Raw genomic sequence first — 20,144 nt, 5'->3', positions numbered from 1 at the left:
GGGTGACTGAAACAAATAATTGCTGTGCTAAAGGACAGGAGCTGAGCTATAAATATTTCATTTAAGTGTGTCCTGTCGATTTTCCATCTGTGTCACATGTTTTAAAAACAAATCTACAGACATTCATTCATTATGATAACACTGTTACTTATTTCCAGAATTTCACAGGGTGTAACTATTTAATGTAATATTTCACAATAAATTACTGTAAAAATGATACATTACCTTACTGCCACAGTAATGCAACTAGTAGCCTGTAATTTATTGTAAATTTACGGTCAAACATTTTACACTGTATGTATTTACACTGAATAGTTTGATTAGAGTTATAGAAGTTTTTGACTCTCATTCTAAATTCTTATATTTCTTTTCTTATTTTATTTTATTTTTATTTATTTATCTTTTTAAGAAGGTGGTTTACATCTTCGTGAACTGGAGATGATCATTCATCACACTTGTGTGCATCAGATCGTCACATATTTAACTCCTGAGCAGCAGGTGGGAGCTGGACTGCTGCATGTGTCTCCTCCAGCTGTGGCCTCAAACAGTCTCACCAGTGCTCCAGTGTCCGGGGTTTCAAACTCTCCGCAGCTCGCTGGCTCACATCTCTCAGTCTTTTGCCAACTAAACTGATCGGTCACTTTTTAAACTGCGTTAAGCCCCGCACAAACAATCAGAGAAACACCGGAAGTTACAAGATATGGCGTTAAAATAAAAGCTTTTTCAAATGAGTATTCATACATAAAATCCTATGCACAATAAATATTGTTTACAACCAGACATAAGCACGTTCATAATTTATGGTGGCTCACATATGTTAATGCAGAGTTTAAAAGTGTGACATCTGTTTTATGTTGATTTCTGATTCAAGAAATGATAAATAAAGAAGAAAGGAAACTTATTCAGTTGCAATGACACAAACATTGTTTCAATAGTATGTTTTTTTTCTTCTTTCTTTTTAATGGTGTAACAAAAACAATATAACATGTAAAACAGTGGTGGATTTACAAGTACAACTATGATAGGAATAGGAGAAAATTATTCTAGGACAAACAAAGACAACAAAGTGCCATACTGAATTTAACATCATACATATATGAACTGTTGGGTCAAATCTTATTTTTGTCTTTTTTTAAATTGATGAGCTGTCTATTTTTTTTTATTTTATTTTATTTTTTATTTTAGAAAATATGAAATATGATCTGAAATACATTCATTTAATTATTTTAGTTGAAATAGTTAAAAAAAAAAGATTTTCAGGTCATGCAAAATACAATTTGAAATATGTTTTTACTTTATGTATTTGTTTATTTATTTATGTATTTATTTATTTTGTATAATACAAATTTTTATTTGAAAAATTTAATTGCCTATTAAAAGGTTTATTTTATTTCGTATTTTATTTAATCCGTAATGTTACAGTGCAATCCTTTTTATAAATCACATCATATTTTATATATATATATATATATATATATATATATATTATATTTATATTTTTTTTTTTTTTAAGTAGTATCATGTTTTTTGTTTTGTTACTTATGAAAAAAAGGAAATGAATAATACTTCACTATTTTTGACATATCTAGTAGCTCTCGAGTCCCAGGAAGTAATATATTGTGAAAATCCAAACCGGAACCAATGTTTGACATGTGTAAACTTGACTTCGGTCACTTGTTGAGCAGACTGCACACACAGGAAACCACGCAGCAATAACCGCATTTTATTAACGATTCGACTGTCTGCAGTGAGGGGAGTGTTTTATGTCAGATTTCAGCAGAAATATTAGCACTCAACAGCACAGTTTCCTTTTCCTTTGAGTGTTTTTATTTGTAAAGAAACGCCCGAACAGGCTGAAGTATTGAGCTGGAGTAAAAACCTAAAAGGACGCTCCTCACAAGTGGTTATCATGTCTGGTGAAGAGGCTCCAACTCAGCAGCAACAACCGGAGCAGCAGGAGAAGAAGCCCGACGAGCCTCCGCCGGCTGCTGCTGAAGCCCCGCAGGAGTCAGCGAGCAGCCCCGCAGCCGAGGAGAAGCCTCTCTCCTGGCGGGCTCTGGTGCTGACGGGGCACGGGGGTTATGATAAAGTCAAGCTGCAGGTGAAGACGCAGAAGCAGCCGCAGCTGGGAGCAGGAGAGGTCCTGGTGCGGGTCAAGGCGTGCGGGCTAAACTTCGCCGAGCTGCTGGGCAGGCAGGGGCTGTACGAGCTGCTGCCCGCCCCGCCGGTCACGATGGGAATGGAGGGCTCCGGGGTCATTGAAGCAGTCGGGGAGGATGTGAAGGACAGGAAGGTGAGTCAAGGCCTCACACCCACAAAACGCCACCAAGCCCATGAGCAAGTCCAGTAATGAGCTGCAGAGCTGCTGAGAGTGCAGCTGTGATTTAAACCTTTCTGGACCACCATCAGTTTTCTTGTGCCTTTCACGAGCATTTCAATTTTTTTGAAAAACTGAGCAAATTTGTTTGGTTTCGCTCGAAAACGTGGGGGGAAAAGTAATAAGCAACTTCGCATGAAATTGCTCGCAAATTGCAATAAAATTGTTAAAGGTGACAAGAACATCACCTTAAAATCATCTTAAAAAGAGCAAGAGGATCATTGGAACATTTTCAAATAACAAAGGAAAAATACCACAAATTATATATATAATTATTATAATGATCAGAAATCATTATTATTTATTAGTTTTGCTTAATATTTGCACTTTTTCAGGTCATTTTCTGTTTTGGTTCTTTTACTTATCTTTCTTTTTTTGTTTTGCTAAAATCTGTTGTTTGTTCCTTCAAAGAAGACATGACATTATCAGTGTTAAAAAATATAGGGGGAATTTTCAGAAAGTATAACATTTCATGTTTAAAATCATGTTGCAGAAATATGTACACTTGTTTGTATATTAGCACTAGTCAGTCCTTTTTTTCTCTCTTTTTTGCTTTACAAATTTCATGATAGTTTTGTGTAATTTCTTGCTCCTTACCTCCTCCCAATGTATGGAAAATAAACAGTTTGCTCAGGTTTTAAAGAGTTAAACCTGAGTTTACTCAAATGTTTCTGGACTGGAAATCTTCAACCTGTTGGTTTGCAGTATAACACATCACTCCTGGCCACAATATAAAAATACTGTTTTTAAAACACCAAGCGTTGTAGTTAATTCCCATTTTCTGTGAATGTTGCAGAGATATCAAGAAAACCTGTAAAATGTCGGCCTTTGATGGCAAAAAATGACAACTACTTCACTGTTAAATTGAAGAAAAGTTGATTAATACGTTCCTTTAATTTCTCTGTAGTGCCATAAAAAAACAGCTTAGATTAGGGCTGGGCAACAGTGGCGTGTCCAGAGTTTTTACTGGGGGGACCCAAGTGGGGCACTGATTTTTACAGGGGTGGCATGAAGTACGAGTGCTGCTGCGGTCACACGAGTTGGCGTAGCTTTAATTTACTCTTTTTGTCGCCACCCATACCTACTGTAGTTATTACTGCAGTGTCTTACATGTTTAATGTTGAGTTTAAGAGATAAAGCAAAGACTGGGCCTGTCTGGAGCCAGTGTTTGGTTTGTCCGTTCTGGGCTACTGTAGAAACATGGTGGACTCCACTGATGAGGACCAGCTTCCTATGCAGATAAAAACAGCTCATAACACAGCGATTCCTATTTTAAAACATACTTATTATCATACTTATTATATCTTAGTCAATTTCTGCCAAAATATCCCCCTACACACTGGACCTTTAACCCTTTAACACCTGGATCGACATCAGTTTTCTTGTGCTGCGATCAGGTGCCTTACACAAGCATTGAAACCTGAGGAAATTGGTTTGATTTCTTTTGATTATATGGGGAAATGCCAGGAGCAACTTGCCAAAGAAAGTCCCACAAATTGCAATGAATAAAATATATAAAAGGTGACAACAGAATACCCTAAAAATCAGCTGGGGAGTTATTAGATATTGTATTATCAAAAAACTAGGGAAAAATGTCCAGTAAACTATATTTATAGATTGTATTATTATATATTTAACATTATGTTACTGAAAGAAAACATTTTTTTCTTTCTCTTTTTCTTTCTTAGCACTTTCTTAAGACCATTTTCTTGTTTGTTTTGTTGTTTTTGTACTTTTATGTTTCCTATCGCTCGTTTTAAAGTCATTTTCTTGTATGTTTTAATAATTTCTATTTTTTGTCCATTTCTTTTTAAAATGCTTTTGCCGTCTTCCCATAGTTTTGAAAGAATCAAAGCAAATTTGCTCAGGCTTCAAAGGGTTAAAGCATCCTTGCTTTGCAGAATGATAAAGCAGAAGCATAAATTACATTAAACGTCCTCCATCAGTCTAATCCATTATGTAATGCGGTCCCTTCATTTAAAAAGCAGTCTGGAAAGAAGCTTTCTTGCTGCAAAATGTAACATTGTGGCATCATGAATAGTTACAGTGTTTGATTTACAACGTGTCCTTGAAGTGTGTTTACATTCTTCTCCTCAGCACAAGAGTACATTTACCCTCCCCCTGATAAAAGCTTTTCAAAGGTCGAGTTTTATAGAGTTTTAATTTATCAAACGTCTGATAAATAGGTTCAGCATATTTGTATGTGTCTGTGCTTCCTTTTAATACAGTCCACTGGTCAGTGTGAAGCATTCAGGCACCTGACTCCCTGCAATTAACTCTTTGAAACCTGAGCATATGGGCTTGATTTCTTTCATGAATATGGCGACAAGTTACAAGTTATGAGTTACAAGAAAATTGCCTGAAATATTGGTGGCAAAAAAGTAAAAAAAATGTTAAAAAATAAAAGTGGTAATGAAACACAAATCGAGATTATAGATAAAATAGTTAATAATAATTTTAAGTATATAATTAGAAATGTAATTTTCTTGACATTTTTCTCAATTTATAAAAATTGTCATTAGCTTTAACAATTAAAAACTAATTTAAAAAAGCAATAACAAAACACAAAAAAATAGATAAAATAGTTAATAATAATTTAATAATAATATAATTACACATATAGTTTTCCTGACATTTTTCTGATTTCTTTTAAAATTGTCATTAACGTTAATTTCTTCCTTTGTCTCTCTCTCTCTTTAATAAAAACAAAAACTTTTTTTTCAAGTCATTTTCACTTTTTCCTAATTTATTGCTATTTTTAGAACCTCTGTCTAAGTTGATCATTGCCGTTCTAGCCACGTTTTCAAAAGAAGTCAAAAGAATTTGTTCGGGTTTTAAATGTCTGAATGCATGTGAAAGGCATCTGAAAGTAGTGCAAGAAAACTGATGTCATTACAGGTTTCAAAGGGTTAAAGCACATTTTTCTGAGATACTGCAGAGCTGATCAAATGCATCCAGAGGCCACAGGTTATGTGTACTGCATTTATTTTTATGACAATATATAGAGGATAAAACCATAGTGACTCATTACAAACAACCTCTATGACTTCATATCTCAGCTTAAAAACTCCCCAGTTTTCACTCAGAGGTTCAGATTTGTTTACTCCCAAAGCAGCAGAATACTTAATCGTAAACTCATGCATATGGAAGACACAAAACTCTCATTTTTGAATGAGTAACAGGATTTTCAGCTGTGTCACTGAGTTCATGAGAGGTGCGTCATTTGTTTTGGATGTACATCTCAGCAGCAGATGACTCCCATGCGGAACTCAGGGAAAAACTCTCATTTTCTTCCAAAAAACATTTTCAGTCTTAAGTTTTCCTCTGTAAATTGAAGACGCTTTTTGCTTTAGGATCTAAATAAGTTGAACCATGATCCGCTGCTCTTGCCAATGTTTGCGAGAGGAGTGAAACACTGAAGGCGCTTTGGACAGTTAATCATTGTGTATCCCAGCCTCAGTTTGTGCCTGTCATTTATTAACATTAGATGCGAGTTAGTTATCTCCTCAAAGACTTCTCTAACTTTCAGTATGAAACAGTCTGTTGCACAACAAAAAGATTCAAACCTTTTAATGTCTCCAAAGTTCAAGTTCAATTCAAGTTTTTTTCCCCTCACTCCAAACAAAGATGGCAGACTGAAATGACATAAATCATCTTCTTACTCAATTTATACTTTTGTTTCTATCTAGATTGTTGGAAGAGTCTTTTTGGAAAATTTTCAGTTTGACTAAACAACCACAATTTTTTTTCAAAAATCGCAGACTATATATTCTCCTGCAAAATCACATGCTTAGCTTAGTGACAAGAATGTGGCGTTCATACATCTGTGGCACCAGCTGAGGCTATGTGCATTCCAGCCTCCACAAACAGATATAAAATGGAAAAAGATTTGCAAGCGTTGTGGTTTCCATTTATAGTCCGAGCAGTATTGATCCATAAGGTTCGAATGGCAGGAAAATACCCTTGGTGGAATACATTGGCTGAAATGCAATCTTGGAACCAATTGACTATTGTCTGATGATGATTTAGCTTTATGTTTGCTTTTTTTGATGATCTGTGTTCATATACAGAGATCTGTTTGCAGATATTACAAAGCCACCTGGAACAGCACCGGGCTGTGAGGCCGATTTGACATTGTTACAAAAATGTGGAATAACAACTTCGGGGTCTGTTACATGATGCCATAGCTCACACAAAGACTTTTTCCATAGATTTACACGATGAAAAAGACATCTTAAAAATAAGAAGGTACATTCTTTTAAGTGTAAAGCTCACAAAATCGTTTCACTTAAATTATTTCATCCATTTAAACTGATAACTAAAGTATCAAACTCTACTTTAAGGGCACTGACTGAATTGCATAAGTACTACAGAGTACCAATTCCCGTTAGCTCCACTGGTTCCAAGTGTTAGTATCTGCAAGCACATCTATGTGAGAAGTCAAAGTTTAGGCAAGAGGCGGAAAAGCCGTCAAAATCCCGAAGCCTGGAATCCACGAAGTTCTGAGGCTGCTGCTTTGGCGTCCCATTGAACCAAAATTATTCCTGCAGTGCTGATCTGCTGCAACAGTCTCAGCGTTTGGTCTATTTTCTTTTCTATATTTATTTAGTAATAGCCCAATATCACTGCTAGACGAACACACACACACACACACACACACAGAAGATAAGCTCTACAGTATGTGTGGTTAGAGAAATCAGAGGAGCAGAATTGCTTTTTAGTCTACAACGTCACCCCCGCAGCTTGTTCAAAATAAGAGAAAATAAGGTCTTTCGGTGGTACACACAAAATTTGAAGCCAACCAGATGAAATCTCAATGACCCCTGGAATTGGCCATTTTTTTAACGTCTTGGGATATTACATGTGCCTACCAATTTTCGTATATGTAGGTGAACGCAGCTGCAGAGTCTCCTCTTTTGAAATTTAGAAAGCTGGTTGGTTTCATGTGCCACTGGGGGCCCCGCCCCCTAAACGGTATCTAGTTCTCTTTATACACCAATAAAGATTAGCCGAAATGACTGGCACACAAAGGAGAAAGTCTTGGCTTCGTTATCTGCTCGCTACACTGGATCTCTTGAAATATACACCATTGCCCACAGAGATTTATCGTCGTCAGACCAAAAGCTAATGAAGCAAATGCTTAATCAAAATAGGAATGTTCAACGTCACAGGCCGCAATTTCCCAGCAACTTTTTTTCCACTAAGTCAAGTAAAATTTAAATAAAAAGACAAGGAGTAAATAAAATTGCTTTCATATGTTTTACAAAGTAAAAGTTCCTCCCATGCTGACACTTTCTTTGCACTTTTTAATGAATTAATTTTATTGGCAATCATTCAAATAAAATGCTGATGCAGATAATCTGCAAAATGCCAAATATAAACTGCAGTATTTTTCCAGGCCGATAATCTGTCGACCCACCATTAACTTCATTTTCACGGTTGTTTTGAGTTCTTTCACAGATGTTTAACTGCCTCCCTGTCAATCTAATAGTTAAATGAGATACTTTGAGGTCAGTCATCGGTCTTCTCTCAATCAGACACATATTTTCCAGGCTATTATTAAGTTTAATAGACTCGTATTATGTTTAACGTGAGTTTTGTATTTGCCAAAGCTCCTCCGCGTCTCTCTGTGTCAGTATGGAATTTTCCTCCTCTTCTTACTACACTCCCACTCCTCTCCTTTCTCCCTCCATCATCTCTGCTTTCAAAGAGCAAGAATCCTATAAGGGGAGTGGTTCATTCCCCCAACAAACCTTTTTTGGAAAGAAGCCGAAAAACACACAGCCGAAAAAGCCACATGCAGCAGTGCAGGATGTGATATTAAGAATCCCAGCAAGGTTTAGAATTAAAAATGTGTAAGCACTAAAATATGAAGTTTAGGTGGAAAACTGACACATCTAGGTGAAGATTGAAGCTGGCGTGTTAGGTTGGTGTAAGAATCTGGGTGGGACTGCAGCGTGACACACAGGCGCACAGAGCAGCAGAGAATCACATTAAGGGAAGCCGAAGTGTTTACAGAGAGAGGCTGATTCTGTTTTATTCTGGACAGAGCGAGCCGCGCTCGAGCAGCGAGTTGAGGACAGGAGGGTGTGGCTGGTTGGAAAGCAGACAGAGCAGATGTGTGATGTCGGATCCCCTTACAGACCCAGCATTACCTCGTCACAGATGTTTCTAGATAAAATGCATTGATGGCCGATGATTATGCCTCACAAATTGATTGATAGTTTGGAAGTGGGACATAGTAATTTCTTTGTTGAACTGAAAGAAATACACCATCTGCTCTGCAAATAAACCCTTTAATCAACTTAATGTTATGTGATGAGAGGATGTGTAGCAGTTTGTTTAATATTCAGCTCTGTGCAGTGCATGCTATAAGGCTTATTTGAAGCAAGTGCTTTTAATGATTAAGAATTCATTTATTTTGAGTAATCAGTCTGCAGTGTTGCAAAGTAACTGAGTATAAATAACTGAGCTTCGTGTGCTTAACCTTGTACTTGGAGTATTTCCATCATGCCTTTTTATTTGGCAGCTGTAGTTACTTGTGCCTTTGCAGACAGAGATTTTGCCAAAAACATACATTATACAAATATAAATTTAATAGACATTTTTATTGTGGACATTTGTCTTAAATACACTTTTTTTTATTTGCAATAACACAGACAAGGGTGACAGACAGAAAGGAAGGCAAATTAATAATTAATAATAACATTCATTTTGTTCATTTATTGGGATATGTTTATGTTCATTTATGTATTAAACCACACTGTCGGAGCGCAGAGTGTACTCTGGGCACAGATGGAGCAGTAGAACACTAGGTGCAATGGGAAACTTTGTCTTTGTCTGCTGAAACTAGTTTGTCTAGTTTGGCAATTATAATTACATCTGTGAATAAAAGAGGCATCAAGCAGTGACATGTCTCACACTGTGTTTATATTTTGATCTGTGATATAAACAACAGGAAAACTGTCGTGTCTCACCGAGTTTGCTGGCTTAAGTTTCGTAGCAACTGATTTAAATAAACATCAAGTTTCCACACAAACTTCACTGTCCTACTTCAAACATCACTTCAGTTACCTCAGTTCATGTCAGCCATCCAGGAACTGAGCTCAGCCCTTTTTTAAAATGACTATCATGCATTTTTGAGGTCATTCAGCGGCTGTTTGAAAGTCTTTCATAAGACCAGCGGTTGAGAAACTTTTATCAACCCCAAAAAGGAGCATCTTAGTCATCTGAGGTGGAAGTTAAAGCATAAAAACTGGAAATATTGGAGTTATCACACAGCAACAGACGTGCAAAATGTGTTTGTGTGTGTGTGTGTGTGTGTGTGTGTGTGTGTGTGTGTGTGTGTGTGTGTGTGTGCGTGTGTGTGTGTGTGTGTGTGTAATAGTGTGTGTCTTTTTTATTGTCTGTATGTGTGTGTGTAAATATTTCTCTGTGTGTGTAGTCTGTCTATTGTGATGTGTGCTGTGTGATTGTGCGCTGCAGGAAGTGGGTGTGGCTCAGAGCTCCTGAGGCCGTTTTAACAGGAAGCAGTGCAGCGTTCACAGTCAGACTTCTTTCCTGAGCACTTCACTTTTTTGGCAAGTTTTGCAACACCAGTGATGCTTTTTTAATAGCATGTCCTTGTGGAAGAAAGCAGGACACAAAACAGGAACTACATTTCCCATAAGCCCCCTTGTCAACGCATGCTTCAGCATAAAGAGTTCAACTGCATGCAGCAGATTTCATGTTATCTTGCTTAAAACTCACATTTCATGGTAAACTTAGCTGACGTAAGCTGGAAAATGTAATATAATTATAATATATGCAAATATTTTCCAAATCATTTTAGTAATTTTTTAAGCAGCTATATTGTAAAAAACATTTGCTTCTCAAATGTGAGGATTTGATGATTTTCTCTGTTATATATGACAATAAATCACAAACACATCTTGGTTCTAAAATGTTGGTCAAATAAATGAAACAATTTTAAGATGCTGCACTAGGCACTTGGAAATTGTGATGTGCATTGTTCACAATTTTATTACAGACGATATATAGTCTCAAGATAGACAGTTTGTCTCTACTTTTTCCCAATACAGAAATTAAGCAAAAATATACCGAATAATGCAGCATAGAACTATCAAAAATGACAGAAAACTTCTGGAAAAAATTTATTTGAAGGGCCCTTTAATCTTTTAGTCTGGCCCATGTCCCAACCTTTAACATAACAGGGGCGGGTTTTATGGCCTATACTGCAGCCAGCCACCAGGGGGCTTTCAAGATGCCAACTCAACTTTTTTGCACTTTTTGAGAGATTTTGTCGTCCATCTTTAAGGTTCGGACAACTTTCTGCATTGAACATCTGCAGAAATCTGTTGTCACGTGGACGTACATGTAGTTTTGTTTATAGTACAACAGCAGCACTGTGTCAGCCCCCTGCAGTAAACGGGAGGGCTTAGAGGTGAGCTTCCCACCCTCCACCTGCTGACATCGGGTCAAACCGAAACTGAAAAGACGCCATTGCATTCAGAGCAAATGCCTTTTGAATATCCAATTTAACACTAACTAAACCACAGAGAAGCGGCTACAGTTGGTTGGACGAGGGTGTTTTGGACTGGACTTAAGTTTGGAACAAAAAACTGGAGCAAGTGCAGTTGGCATGCTTGCTATGTGTACATGTACGTGTCTGCCCGGATACAAAAATATGGGCTGCATGCAGAAATCTGCATGGAGGGCTGTGCAGACCATCACAAGGGTGGATGACGACATTTACAAAACACGGACCAAAGCAGTCATCATTACTCAGATGCGAAAACTATGAATTGGCCTTTAAATACAGTAGTATTTCAATGGCCGGGCAAAATTATCTTGACTGTATGGTGGGATGAAACTGGACATTCCTATTTAGCCCAAGGAGAAACATTTTTAGTTTTTAGTTATGAATCTTTTTTTAAATTTAAATCTGATAAAGTGTGGAGAAAATGAAATATAAAGTATTAATTGCTAAAGAATATAATGATAAGTTGCAGCCATAATCCTAATAGCTCAAATGTAGTCCTATAAACCCAATAAACATTTCAAAGAATTTAAATTCAGTTGCATGCCACATATCACAAGATGTCTCTTAGAACCTTTTTTAAGGATGAGTGTGTGTTGACAGAGCACTGCAGTGGTGTAATAACTTGCCCTCATGTCATTCAACAACAAGTATACATCAGATGATTTCCTGCCTTCTTGAACTCAATTTGCCATTTGACGGCATATGAGCAAAGTGGTGATGACACGAGGAATTGAGCACATGGAAGAGGCGGCTACATCTTATGTTCACACTCTTCCCTTACAAAGTCAGGACACACACACACCACCAACATCATCATCACCTTCTCCTCCTCTGTCCTCCTTTAGGTCGGGGATCGAGTCATCGCATTGACCCGTAGTGGCATGTGGCAGGAAGTGGTTGTTGTGTCCGCCAGCCACACCTTCCCCATGCCCGAGCAGATGAGCTTTGAGGAAGGAGCTGCTATCCCTATTAATTACATAACAGCCCACATGATGCTGTTTGAGATGGCCAACGTGAGGCCGGGCAAGAGTGTTCTCATCCACATGGCAGCAGGTAAGACACTGACCACTGAAAACCTAAAGCACGTGTCAATCAAGCGTCAATCAGTCAATCAACTGAAAATAAGACACTGTATTTATGAACATGCATTGTTTCTGCACATAGTGACAAAATCCTACAAATGAAAAACTGCAGATTGTCCAAAGTCTCTGTTTAAAGGGGACCTGTTCTGCTTATTTTCAGGTCCATACTTGTATTTCAGGTTTACATGCTTTAATGTTGAAAAAACAAATTACTTTCTTCATACTGCCTGTGCTGGTACACCTGTATTCACCCTCTGTTTGAAACACTCTGTTTTAGCACATCTTTATAAGCCCCTCCGTCCAAAAGCCCAGTCTGCTCTGATTGGTCAATGTTTCCAGGTTTCCTGTATCTTAATGTTATTTCACAGTCGTTGCAGCCGGGGAATGATTATAGAAGGAATATAACAGCACTTTCTACTCTAAAAAAATCCATCCAAGATTATGTTTCCTTAATATTAGCATGTAGCTTCAGGTTTCTGCGCTCAATAACAACTTTGACATATGTTTACCTCACTTTTAGCAACCTTGGCTACATTTAGTATGAAAATTGTACCATTGTATCTGATAGAAAATAAAGAAAGGCATCATGGTTCCCTTCTGTTTCAATACGCTGTGGAATAACACACAAGGCCACAAGTTTGAGAACTGAATCATCATTTTATTTATTTATCAAACAAAAAAAGCAAGAAAAACTGCTGCTTGCAGTTTCTTAGATGTGAGTTGCATATTCTCTTTATTTTATATCATTGTAACTTGAATATCTTTTTGTATTGTAATTTAGACAAAACAAGCAATGTGAGGGTGTCTTCCTGGGTTATTGAAAGTTGTCGAAAGCCATTTTTCTGTAGAGTTGAAAAAATAATAGAAAAGTTATACACAATATATTAACCAAAGATGTGATTTAATACACAGTTGATCTCCAACTCAAACTATATCAGAATTAAGTTGTGTGCTTGGACAGACAGCATCCCCCCATGGATGATCTTAATTGTGACATATAACAGGAGTCGTCCCCCCCCCCCCCCCCCCAGTCTCCTGGGAAACCTGTGGAGAGTCACATGGTTCGTTTACTGCAGTACTGCAGGTCACTAATCACTGCTCTGAATGCAGCCGCATTTCTGCGCTGAAAAAATATCAGCTGAGAGACCATAGGTCATAGGTGAAGATATAGCACGCGCGTGTGTGTGTGCTCTCATAACAGCTTATTCATAAAATGGAAAACAGGATGATTATCAGGAATGGTTGCTTTGGCAACACCTGACATTTCAAAAGGGTCTCCAACGCTAAAACAAGCAAAACGTTTCATTTCCTGCAGAGATATGTGTGTTTAAATAACAAAGGTGCTATGGCAATATTCTTTTACTCATAGTGGGATGTGAATAATATATATTCATCTTTATTCAGTGAACACTGAACCTCATTTTTGGCTCAGAAAAAAATAGAAATTTAGACATACAAACCACAAAGCAAGTAGAAGTGGGAAAACGCTATGTCCTGATGTTGACCATGTGATATGATTGAAAGCTCTGTAACACCTACTAAGTGGACCTAATAGTGAGACTGTTACATCAACTGCATGCTGTTGCTAAAATTTCAGCCAATTCAACATTTCATTCACTTTCAAAAAACACTGTGGTTACCAGTCAACTACATTTTTATTTCAGCTAAAAAACAGAATGAGTTACTCACTGATCACCTGTGCCTTATTGTGCTATACTTTGTATATATTTTGTGCTGTTTTAATGTGTTGTAATATTTTAGCCTGAGCAGCAGAGACAGACACACCCTCAAATGTTTATCTCAAGGGTGAGCTGGGTCAGGTACAGACCATACGAATAGCTTTTTCTGTGGTACTCCATAAAAATATCACAGTTTTGTCACAACCAGACCTCTCACTTGGTTAAACATCTACTGTAGGTACAGTGTAAAAATGGTAATTCAGTAATTCATTCCACTGTGTAAACCCATATCAATCTCTGCAAAACACTGAGTACAGTATTTCTTTTAATCCACTCTTTGCTGTATTTATATCAGAACGATCATATATTCAGTATAGTGGAGGATTGCAAATGAACTCAAATGACTCCTTTCCCTTTTTAAAGAGTCACGACTCTTCATAATGGTTTTGTCATCTTTAGCCTTTGTTTGTTTGAAGTTATTTATTATGTGTTTATAAGATGTTGAAGCTGCAGTGACTCAGATAGATTAGTGTTTGTCAACCGCTCTTGAGTCCAGATACACAGGTCAGTAAATGTCAGCGTCCAGCATCACGGTCCAGTGCTCCTCTCCCGCATGAGAGAGAGAAGAGAGAGAGAGGGGGGCTGTGTTTCAGTGTCGAGTGTGTGGGGCGGCTGTCAGCTGACCTGTATGAATCAGACCACACGAGACGAGGGTGAAGGAGAGGGCAGGAGGGATTACTGGTGAGCCTACACACCCAGGACGCCATCATTGTGAAAAACCCTTCACTGCTGAATGGTACAAAAAGCACCGTCTGCTATCACAGCTGTCTGTTCCTTGATGTTCCAGTTTTTCAACCACCTTAAAATCACCAGCCACTGAGTGTGATGTCACTTCTTTCACTCGATTTATTAGAAAAGACCGTAATTTCACCTTCTTGACATCCATGTATGACCTTTTAACCCCTTATAGTCTATTTTTCCCTTTCTAACTTCCTCAAAGTATCTCAAAGGTTGGAAAAAAATCATATTTTTTTTATCTTGTTTGTTCATTTGTTTGTTTTTGGTGCATCATTTTAGTCAGGTTTTCCCAAAATTCAGCTGACATAACTTTGTTGTCTCTCCTCTGGAATTAAAATAAAGTTCATTGCTTTTTGAACAATTTTAGGCTGCACAGCATGAGTTTTAAAAAAAGACGGAGACTAACAACTCATCCCTGCTGAAGATATGTGTGCAAAACACTTTAAGTGAGTGTATGGGCAATGTCTGCACGTCCTGCACGTCTGTAGGTGGTGTTGGTGTCGCTGTTACCCAGCTGTGTCAGACCGTGCCAGATGTGATCGTCTTTGGCACGGCGTCAGCCTCCAAACATGAGACCATTGCCCAGGGCGGGGTTACTCACCCTATCGACTACCGCACCAAAGACTACGTGGAGGAAATCCGCAAAATCAGCCCCAAGGGTGAGAAAACACATAACTGCTTGTACTGCACATTTTACTGTTCAAATCTTTACCTGCTTCGCTTGGTTCATGTTTTCATATTTAATGTCAACATTTTTAAAGTGTCTTTGTATCCTAATTATCAGTTTGATTTAAGTTTTCATCTTCATTTCTGTCCCATCCATTTTCTTTTGTATATTCTGTCTCTCTGCAGGTGTGGACATTGTCCTCGACCCACTCGGTGGTTCAGACACCCAGAAAGGCTTTAGTTTGTTGAAACCTTTGGGCTCACTCATAGTCTTTGGTAAGACATCTAGAAGAAGAAATACACATTTTGATGCATTTGTGGAGTCGCTCTTAATTATTTGTATTATAGTTTTATTTTACTTTAATTTTGATTTTAATTTTAACCAGTTGTGGGGATCCTGTTTTAGCTAACAGAGGTGGAAAGTAACCTAAAGGGAGAGTTCACTCTAAAATCAAAACCACATATTTTTATTATTTACCTATAGTGATATTTACCAAGCTATATAAATTTGATGTGAGTTGTCAAATGTCGGGGATATCGGAAATGTCTGCCTTCTCTTGAATATAATGGTAAAAAAGAAGGCACTCAGCTGATTTCTGGAAAGAGACATTGCTGTTGAGCTTTTCAAATGTATTTTTTGGTGCTTTGAGCTGAGTGCCATTTAGTTCTTTTAGATTGGAGAGAAGGCAAATATCTCTACAGCCGATGTCTCCAACACTCGGTTGGTTACTCACTTAAAAACAAACTGAACTGATAAATAGCACTACAGGTAAAAGAAAATATATGTATTGTTGATTTTGGGGTTAACTGTTCCTTTAAGTACATTCACTCAAACACTTTAATTTAGAACAACTTGAGGTACTTTTATTGAGTATTTCCATTTTATGCTCCTGTACACTCCACTTTAATTTAGAGTTAAATATTGCACATGTATCTGGCAGCTTTAGGTAAAAATTACTTTGCAGTTTTAAATTTGACATTAAAAATCCTCACATTTATTAAATGTGAAGCATTTTTGTAGATGTAACTACAAAACAGTATGAAAGTAGTTTTAATTAGCTTCACCTCTTGCAACTGTAACAGTAAAATGCTGCTTATACCTAAATGTAGCTGCATAATCCAATATATCAGGTAATAGTACACTCAGCGTCATTTTTTTCTATGTTATGAGCACTTTTCATACTTTAAGCACAGTTTACCAGTAATTCTTTTAAGTGACATTTAAAACGCAGTACTTAATCTCTTACCTTCTACAAGATATAAATACCTTTAAATTCATCTCTGTGTGGGTTTTAATGTATCATGTTCATCATTCTAGGTGCGGCCAATAGTGTGACAGGCCAGAAGAAGAACCTGTTGGCCATGGCAAAGACCTGGTACAACCAGCTCTCTCTCAGTGCGCTGAAACTGATGCAGTCCAACAAGGCCGTGGGCGGCTTCCACCTGGGCTACATCACTGACGAGCAGGTCATCAGCAGGACGATGATCAGGCTGCTGGAGCTCTACGAGCAGGGAAAGATCAAACCTCGCATTGACTCATGCTATCACTTTGAGGAGGTTTGTGTCGCCATGTTTGAAACATATAATGTGAAAGACGCACTACTTCTTAAGCATGCATGACAGCACTTTTTGGGCTTAAATGAGACAGTATCTACCTCTACTCTGAGAAAAGAAAAATAATAAAATGATAGTGGATATTTTGCTGATCTGGTGAACATAACTCTTAAAAAAATTGCACTTTAGGAAAAGCATTTGTTCACTTTCTTGCTGAGAGTTAGGTGAGAAGATGACACCCTCATTACAGAAGACAGAAGAACGGTTACCTTAGCTTAGCACAACGATTGAAAACAAGGGCAAACAGCTAGCCTGGCTCTGGTCAAAGATAGAAAATATCAGCATAAACACAATGTATAATGTACTAAAGGGCAGGTTATTTTCCAGATTCTTCAAATGAAAACGCCCACTCAGCCGTTAACTAAAGGATTAGTTTGGTTTTTTGAGGTATGAGGAACTTATCCATAGTCAGTGTTATATTTCGCAGCTTTATCTTGCCTTCAGACCGCCCTTTTCTAACAGGAACTGAAGGGTTGTCTTGCTTTCTTCAAAGCCATTAGACTCTATTGACAAAATCCGTAATTTTACCTCACAGAACACCAGAATTGCTGATCTACTGCTGCCTCGATTGTTTAGTTTGTTTGTACAATTGTCTGACTTGGGCGCTATAACATGGTGTTCATAGCCTTATGTTGCTTAGCTTCCCGCCTTTTAGGGGTTTCGGTGAATGTAACTAATATGAAAGATCGAAAACACACACTTCTTAAAGAAGTGGTATCTATTATTTAACTATAGCTCTGCAAGAAAGCAAATGCATGTATTTTCCAAACATGGTGAACACTTTCCTAAAGCTTTTAATAAAACAGAAGTAGCTAATTTTTCTCAGATGCACAGCTGGACAAGATCGTAAACCACAGCCAACATTATATATGCTTCACCTTATTACATTGTACAAGAGGAAAGCTGACATAGTAACAAAATCCCCACACAGCTAGTTGTATATTATTTACAAAAAATGTAAAATGAGTTAAGGATATACAACCATTTTTAAATGAGGACAAAAGAAACAAGAAGACTTTTTGTATAATATTCTGCCCAGTTTGAATGTCATCATTAGATTAAACAGACATTACAGTGGTCGTCATACTAGATATGGATTAGAAGGGTCCTGCAACACTGACGAGTAGGCTGAGAATGCCATTATCAGCCCATTAAATGGTCGTGTCTATTGTTATGCTGGGATGGAGGAGGTCAGGAGACGTAAAGTTTGTATAAGAAGAGCAAAATAGTCCGCGTAGACGGGTAGTGGAGGTTTTCTCATTTCACAGTTTGTACATCATCGATTCCTTTCCTTGCTCAGCTCCTTGCCTCTAAGACCCTTCCACCTGAGGTGCGAGCAGAGGAAATGGAAAAGAGAAACAAGGAGAGATAGGCCAGAAGCATTTAACAACATGAGACATCCGTGCTTTGCAGCTGTCATGCACATTCAGTAGTAGAGGGGGATTACATGTAGTGACATCATTTGCAGAAACTTGCCTCAGGGATTGGGAAGACAGTATGTTGATGCTAAAAACTTGCATAGATCAACCAAAAATTTTAATGTTCAAATTTGATTACCTTAGCAACAAGACTGGGAAGGTATAGAATGATTTAAATCCTTGAGGAAAATGCACAATAATGGTACAGGCCGTTTAATTAATGTATTTTATAGGCTGACTTTCAGACGCAACCAGGCAAGTTGTTCCCTGTTTCTAGTCTTTATGCTGAGCTAAGCCAACAGGCTGTTAGTTATAGATTCATTTATTGTATAGACATGAGAGTAGTACCCGTCTGATCCAGCCCTCTGCAAGAAAGCAAATGAGGATATTTCCAAACATGTCGAACAATTTTATAAAAGGTTTGAATAGAAAATAAGCACTTAATGTTTTCTCGGCTGCACACGCAGAGTATTCACAGACATGAGATGAATGTACATCACACATGAGGAGCTCCACTGAAGCTCCTTCTGCGTCACAGCCGTCTGGTGTTTTCCTCTTTTCCATCATTCATGTGTGGCAAACCTCAGTCCCCCACATCACATGAGTCCGTCCTTAAGGACCGTTGCTAGGTGACAGTCTAAATTGTTGCCGTGGCATCCACTACTTACGGGGTTATCTCTGCGTTTCGAGTTTCTCTGGCTGCCTTCAAGGACTGACAGGAGTGTGATTCAAGAATCCTGGATTGTGTTAGCAAGCAGGAAAAGGATAATAGCAGTAGCAGGAAATAATAGGAAGTGTAGATGACTTATGGCAGAGATCTACAGCATAGATACAGCATGGCCATTGTTTTCATAAATCCTCATCATCATTTTTGAGTGATCAGTCATTGTGTGTGCACATGTTAGTCAAACTGCCTGATTAATATTGTCTTTAGAAGATTATCTTGCAATTTTTATTTATCAAGGAAATATATTCTGGACTTTCTTGGGAGGATTTAATTTATTGTATTCTATAATGGATTAAATCCAAGGGATAACTATTTTTTTATTTAGTCTTTTTTTTAAATATTTTTTTAATAAATATTTTTTTAAATAAATATGTTTAAATACATTTTAAATATATAAATAAATGTAATGTATGTTATGTATGTGTGTAAATATTTTCAACATCACGTTAAAAAGCAAGGCAGTAATAAATTTGTAACCTACAATTAAGTAATACATTTTTACAGCACAAATTACATCTATCCAAATCTCAAATAGGAGTATAAATAACTTAATGTGCACATCCTCTATGCTCCCCTCTCTTTACCCAGGTGACTGACGCCATGAAGCGCATGCACGAACGCCAAAACATTGGGAAAGTGATCCTTCTTCCTGAAGCAAAGGAAGAGGAAGAGAAGCCAAAGTCCAACCCTGAGCCAGTAGAAAATGTGGAAAAAAACTGAAGCTACTGTCAGTGAGAAGAAGGAAGAGACCACAGAGGAAGTTAAAGCCGAGAATTGAGTAAGATGTTTATTTGAATTATATTTTCAAGCACTTCCTGAATGAGTTCCCTATTGTTCATTTGTCAAAAAAAGAGAAGAAAAGCAAGATGCCATGATTCTTTGTCAGTATTTTCAAGTGTGTAATGAGATTTTGTCGTGCAATATGTCTATAGTGTCGTGTCTATGTGGGGAATGCTTGTGTTTTTAGATAAAAAATTAACTATTCTGTGGCTTAATGTGAGGAATAATGTATTCTGATTACAGACAGTTGTTAAAAATGATTAAGTGATGGTGTGTGGCCACAAATGTTATGTCTCCATGACAACAGCTCAGCAACAGCAACAAGCAAGGGCTGGTGTTTATTAAACTTTAAGAAATGGTTACAAAAATGGTCATCCAAATTGACTTCTAGTAATAAATGTTTAAAAGTAAGTTTGTATTGGAACTAATGGAAAAATCTCCCTGCGAAGTTATATATTAAG

At 37.5% G+C, this 20,144-nt stretch overlaps 1 protein-coding gene across 1 annotated transcript; it reads left to right on the top strand.

Annotated features, from left to right (window-relative positions):
• Positions 1–1,677: 1,677 nt before the first annotated feature.
• LOC121958669 (synaptic vesicle membrane protein VAT-1 homolog) lies at positions 1,678–19,778 on the top strand. Its single transcript, XM_042507752.1, has 6 exons — positions 1,678–2,293; positions 11,765–11,972; positions 14,967–15,137; positions 15,331–15,420; positions 16,463–16,701; positions 19,492–19,778. The coding sequence occupies exons 1-6, from the start codon at positions 1,910–1,912 to the stop codon at positions 19,621–19,623; spliced, it is 1,224 nt and encodes a 407-aa protein (XP_042363686.1). The 5' UTR covers positions 1,678–1,909; the 3' UTR covers positions 19,624–19,778.
• Positions 19,779–20,144: the final 366 nt, after the last annotated feature.

This window comes from Plectropomus leopardus, chromosome 19 (assembly GCF_008729295.1).
Source record: "Plectropomus leopardus isolate mb chromosome 19, YSFRI_Pleo_2.0, whole genome shotgun sequence".
In the NCBI taxonomy this organism is placed as follows: Eukaryota; Metazoa; Chordata; class Actinopteri; order Perciformes; family Serranidae; genus Plectropomus; species Plectropomus leopardus.
This window is presented reverse-complemented; position numbering and strand designations above follow the sequence as displayed.

Bases quoted from the DNA above. Each gene is read 5' to 3' on its own strand.
- LOC121958669 (XM_042507752.1), top strand. From the start codon at position 1,910: ATGTCTGGTGAAGAGGCTCCAACTCAGCAGCAACAACCGGAGCAGCAG. The intron at 2,294-11,764 runs GTGAGTCAAGGC...GTCCTCCTTTAG, and splicing joins AGGATGTGAAGGACAGGAAG to GTCGGGGATCGAGTCATCGC. The intron at 15,421-16,462 runs GTAAGACATCTA...TCATCATTCTAG, and splicing joins GGGCTCACTCATAGTCTTTG to GTGCGGCCAATAGTGTGACA.